We start from the raw sequence: 5,915 nt of genomic DNA, 5'->3' as shown, positions 1-5,915 counted from the left end.
CTCTGTATGTGCTTGTGTGTGTGTGTGCGTGTGTGTGTACTAATTTACCCAAAAGTTGCAAGAATGGGGATGGAGTAAGAGATGGAAACAAATTGACAAGCAAGGGGGGTTCGCCATCATTCCCGCCCTTGGTGACATCACGAATCCAGCGGTAGACTATGCACAGTCCATTTCCTTAACACTTTTGGCAACAGGTTGAACCAGCTATAAACTGTCATGACATTACTGAAATGATCAGCGATTAGGCTGCCTGGGGTGGGGACTGATGAAAACGTAGGCTACGGCGCAGAATGAGGTGCTTCATGTTTCAATGTTTGAGGTAGGTTAATAAGTAAGTTGATTTAATACATGTCATAGTTAATAGTTGTAGCCTACTTTATTGCCATATTTCCCGTTATTATTTGTGTTTATTTTCAAATGACTAGACAGGGAAGCTACACCGGGTGCGTAACTGAAGCGTTCTGGTCGCCCCGCGTAAAAACAATTTAAAAGAGAGAGGTCTACTTTCTTCGAATGTACGCACCGCTATCACATCTGGTGGAGCTGCTTCCATTAATTATAGTGGAAGCTATTGTCGCATCAGATGTAACGCGAACGAAACGCTACGGTTATGCTCCCGGTGTAACTTCCCTGTTATGGCGTAGGCTACTCATACTGTCATCCGTACAAGTAGGCTTCGTTTGACCCCCAAAGTCTGGTTCGTTTGACCAGTGCGATTGTTCTGTATGTACCTCATGCTCCTTAGAACATTTACTGCTTTCCACAATCACATACTTTTTTGCATGATTGTTTAATGGATGCTAAACAGGTCATAGGCAAATGTCTAATGGCTGGATGAATGAAACAGCTAGTATCAGTAGGCTAAATCATGTGTTCTAAGTAGGCCTACATGCACAAATAGCTGTGTTTATTCTATATTTTATGCAGGTGAGACATGGAAAAGCAGTTTAGAAAGGTGTGAATATATGTGAGGCTATCAGGGGATCAGGTTTTGCCATGTTAACCCATATGGAGATGAGCTGGGGGTGCATGACGGGCACAGTATTTGCGTGTAGTGCCTAACTTACTTAAGTAACATTTTGCACTAGGCCTATAGAATCATGAGTTGGGAACACATCAAAAACAAAAAGCTATTGTCCATAATGGTCAACGTCTGCAGTAAAATAATTGGCATGGAACAGGAAACCTTGCGGGTTATATGCAATAAAAGGTTGTAAAAGCTAAATTTATCCTGTCTATCCCACCCACTAGGCCTATACCACAATGTGAGCTTCCTTCTGGTTCCCTTTTCAGACTTCCACCAATCAAAACTAACAGATATAAACAATGTTTCATCCCCTCTGCTGGCTCCCTCCTCAACTCTAAGAGAAAGAGGTAGCTTATTTCACAGTGCACTTTAGTCTAATGAGCACTTTGGCCAGTACAGTGTGTGTATTTTTATACATCTTGTCAATTATGTTGCCTTTGACTGTCATCTGTGATCTGTCCATTGTTTATGTGAGTGGTATATGTTGTTGTGTTATGCTCCTCACTCCTGCAAATGAATTGCCCCATGGGGGACAAATAAAGTTGAAAGTTGAACACTTCCATCTAGCTATTAAAATGGCAGGATGATCAATTTCCATAACTGCGAGATAGCTTACACACCTCACGGCAAGAAGCACAGGCAGAAACATAGCGATAATCAAAAACCATGATTATGTAGTTGTTAGGATGTATGTCCCTCACTATTGTTTCCAATGGCCATTAGGCCTACTGACTGTCCCATTTTACCTGACGGGCTGTCCCATTTTATGTCATCAGAGTGAGGCAGGGTGTCTTAATGTCTTAGGCCCAAAACTACATATTTTTTTTATAGGAATATAGCAGAGACTCAAATGATGTTAGAAGAAGTATCGCCTGACTTTACCTGTTTCATTCCTTCTGACCAGGAGGGGCGAATGACACAAAGCGCTGTTGGAAATGCAACTGTAGGTTGCTAGTGACAAAATATTAGCTTTCAGTGATACGATGTCTTTGCAAATTACATTAAATTGAAAAGTATTTAATTTGTTCCAGTTCTCCTCCTGCAAAACATAGCTCTACCGTAGGCTACTTCAATTTATGGTGGTTAAAGTTCTTCTTCATGAACAAAATTGTTGTTATATATTGACTAAGTCTACTCAACAAAAGCAATAATGTCATAGGTGAGACTAGGGACAGTTGCAACACCGAGAGACTTTGCACTACAGATCAAACTAATGTTATCTTTTTTGATCTGATCAAATAGCCTATCTGTCTGCTAATTGCCCATTAAAGATTATGCCTGATGAAATAGCCATTCACAATATTTATTTGAATGATCGAAAGACAGATGTTGCAACTGACCATATCCCTCAACATGTTAGCAACATGGATCAGTGATGAGGTTGTTAAATAGCCTATTGATAGCCTAAATACAATTTCACCAGTTAAGTTGGACTTTTAGCCTCAATATACTGTAGTCTAAGCATTCTGAAAATATGCATGCTATTTCAGTATAATGTATAGACTAATATTAATCAGATAGGCCTAATAGTTATTGAGTTTTGTTTAGGTTTAGATATGCCTACCAATGTGCAATCACATGCTATTCAATTTCTCAATTTCAGTGTGAGAAAGGAAGAGTGGGAGAACTTGCTATGCAGAAAAGCATATGTTTCAGTAATGCCACGAATAATGCATTAGTTTAGCCTTCTCACATTTCTAAAACGGGTAATTCCAGTCCTTATGGTTGATGCCATTGTGAAATCATACACAGATTTCATTAGCCTATACTGCACTACCGCAATTCGATACAAACGTTAGAAAAAAGAGTTGTTGCGTCTCAACGTTGTTTTTAACCATCCTGATAGGGAATATTTCTTGGCAGAAGAATGATTGTCTATGAATAAATCGTTACATTTACTTGCCAGGTATGTGGTAAACATTTTAACAATAAGCAATAAGCAACTCAAGTCCTTAGGTTACAGTGATTTTACATCTGAAGAGGTGCGTAGTGTCTAACAATGGCCTCAGGGCTTAGGCTATGGCTTTAATAAACAAATGCCATTCTTCTATTTTCCCCCTCTTTTTTTACGGCCGAGGCATTATTGAAAAGAGCAGCGATTATGCTTGGATTTTTGGCTCCTTTCAGTGGATGTGTGACAGGGATCCTGTTGGTTTATGTGTGTCCTGGCAGATAAACCAACAATTTTTTCCACATTGACTGTTATCATTACCTCCACCAAGGAGGTTATGTTTTCATCTGGGTTGGTTAGTTTGTCTGTCTGTCTGTCTGCTTGTTTGCTTGTTTGTTCGCAAGATAAATCAAAAAGTTATGGATGGATTTCGATGAAATTTTCAGGAAAGGTCTGAAATGACCCAAGGAAGAAATGATTGTTAATCGGTTAAACGGTTATTTTGGGAGTGATCCGTATCACTGTCTGGATCCAGGAGGCGGTTATGTTTTCTCTTGGCGGAGGTCTGCACTCTCTGAGTGCTTTTCTAGTTACTTTGAGTATTTTCTTCTTACTACATCACGATTCAGGGGGTTCACTTTTCAGTGAATTATACAATAGGTCAGGACAATGACAAAAATAGCCTTCAACTCTTCTTCAAAAAACATGTGCAACTCCTAAATGTTATTATTCTTCAATAAATGTAGCAGAGAAGATGTCTTTTTTTTTCCTGGTGGGGGAAGGGTGTAACTTAGCAGGTGTAGCATGAGTGTCATCAATACCATGGTTCTGACTGGAGGAAGACTTGTCCGTCCCGCTTATGTTATAAGGAAACTCAGTTCAGCCAACAGGGGAAAAAACTCACTGTATGAAAAATAACACAAAAAATAACACTGCATAACACAAATCAGTGTGTCACAGTGTACAGCTAATATGTTACTTTAATGTAGTTAACTAAAGTTTCCATATGAAGAGTTTGATTCCAAAACGCTATATCCATTTTTAAAAACATCAAAAAGTCATGTTATTTAATTGTGTATTTCAGGTAATATCAATAAAAATGCAGTTGTTTTGTTTTGATTGAGTAAAGATAAATCAACTAAACATAAACCAATACAGTTCCACTGTAATTACTGGCAAAACAAAATGTAAAAAAAACATTAATGAAAATTCATTAAAATGGTGGATATAGCGTTTTGGAACCAAACTCTTCATATTCAACTCATATCTTTAACTCATTGCATATCTTTTCCTTGCATCTTACAGAGAGTAAGGCATGTGCTGTGACGGTAGCCTCTCATAATGGCTGTCAGTGAAATATCCATTCTTAACGAGGTATTCCAAACAGCTGAGCTGCGGATAGCCTGTTCTATTTGCACCACCAGGGAAAAGGAAATCACATATTCAATAAAGACCATACCACACAGGTGTCAAGAGAATGTGCTCTTAGTTAAACTCAAGAAAGATGGAAAATGCTGGAGGCCAATTTCAAAACGACCAGAATACCCAAATCCAATGCGGTATGATGTGTGTTGGTTCTTTGTAGAGGGTAGTGGATGCACTGTACATGGAAAGAGATGTACCTTTGCAAGGAGTGCTGAGGAAGTTTTGATTTGGAATTTCCTAAAGAGCCAATATCTAGATCTTGAGTCTTTAATCAGTCTGATTAGTGAGTCGGGACAGAATGTCTCCAACCTGGAAGGGGTTTCGGAAAAGATATTTACAGGCTGCGGTGGAGAATTTCAGGAGCTCTGCAGAGAATGTTTCAATGGAATTCCATGTAGGATAACAGAGAGAGAGTCAAGCCATGTTTGTGGCACAGTTTTGGGACATCGCTGGAGGCCAATGATGGTACATTGTTCAGAACAGACTCCGGGCAACCGAGTGTTCAGTGAGATACGACCACTTCCTCCCAAACCCTTGCTGCAACTGTGCTGCTATGATACCAAAGATAAGTCCCCAGGGCACAGTCCTCTGGAGTGCCAGTTTGCCCATAACAAAGTGGAGTTGGCAGTTTGGAAGCAGGAAGTCAACAGTGAGTGGAATCGTAAGGAGCTTCTGTGGCTCTCTCAAAAGAGGAGGCAGCCACAGCACTCAAATGTAGTCCGGTTACCCTCTCGGAACACCACTGCTGGACCGCATGCATCAAACGACAGGTAATAATGACAAGTTATGAAATGCTATAGATATGATCATCATGTTTTCAGAATTTGTATCCAACATCCTGACATGTTTGCATTCCAAATGATAGCAGTGACGCAGGTGTCCAAGGGCCCGTGGAGAATGAGACTTCCTACCAGGATCGTCTACTCAAGGAGTATAGAGACAGTGACAAAGCAGTTGTGATTGTGAGTGAGACACTAAGCAACACACACACACACACACACACACACACACACACACACACACACACACACACACACACACACACACACACACACACACACACACACACACACACACACACACACACACACACACACACACACACACACACCGTAAATGTTAGCACCCATGTTTTTTTGAACCTTCCTTGCTAGCACCAACCACATAATCCAGAACCCAATTTTGTGGGTTCAAGGCTGGGCAGGTACAGGGATGAGCCACTGGTATGAACATGCACAATCAATTTTAGGCAAATCAAGGCTGCTAACTCTCACTCATCTGACTTGACACTCATGTTTTCAGCCTTAATCTCATGCTCGCATGCCGCCCTACAAAAAATCTCACACCAAAACCAATTTGCACATATAGATTTTATAATCCATTCACATTCACAGATTATCCAACATTACACTGTCTTTCTCTGATCTGAGACTTGATTACTGATTCACTGAAACACTTTCCTGCACTGCATCCTTATGTCAGTTGCATTGTGGAAAGTTTTCCCTCATTAAAAATACAGGGCGGACAAACTAACTGAACCAGTTGAATTGTAGGTATGTGTGGGGTAATGCT

General features: G+C 40.2%; 1 protein-coding gene across 1 annotated transcript; it reads left to right on the top strand.

Moving 5' to 3' along the window:
- Positions 1-235: 235 nt before the first annotated feature.
- On the top strand, positions 236-5,651 carry LOC134092142 (helicase with zinc finger domain 2-like). Its single transcript, XM_062544936.1, has 4 exons — positions 236-319; positions 4,224-5,113; positions 5,209-5,305; positions 5,646-5,651. The coding sequence occupies exons 2-4, from the start codon at positions 4,260-4,262 to the stop codon at positions 5,649-5,651; spliced, it is 957 nt and encodes a 318-aa protein (XP_062400920.1). The 5' UTR covers positions 236-319; positions 4,224-4,259.
- The last annotated feature ends 264 nt before the right edge of the window (positions 5,652-5,915 follow it).

Source organism: Sardina pilchardus, chromosome 9 (assembly GCF_963854185.1).
Source record: "Sardina pilchardus chromosome 9, fSarPil1.1, whole genome shotgun sequence".
NCBI lineage: Eukaryota > Metazoa > Chordata > Actinopteri > Clupeiformes > Clupeidae > Sardina > Sardina pilchardus.
Note: the sequence above shows the minus strand (reverse complement) of the source record. Positions and strands in the feature narration are given on the sequence as shown.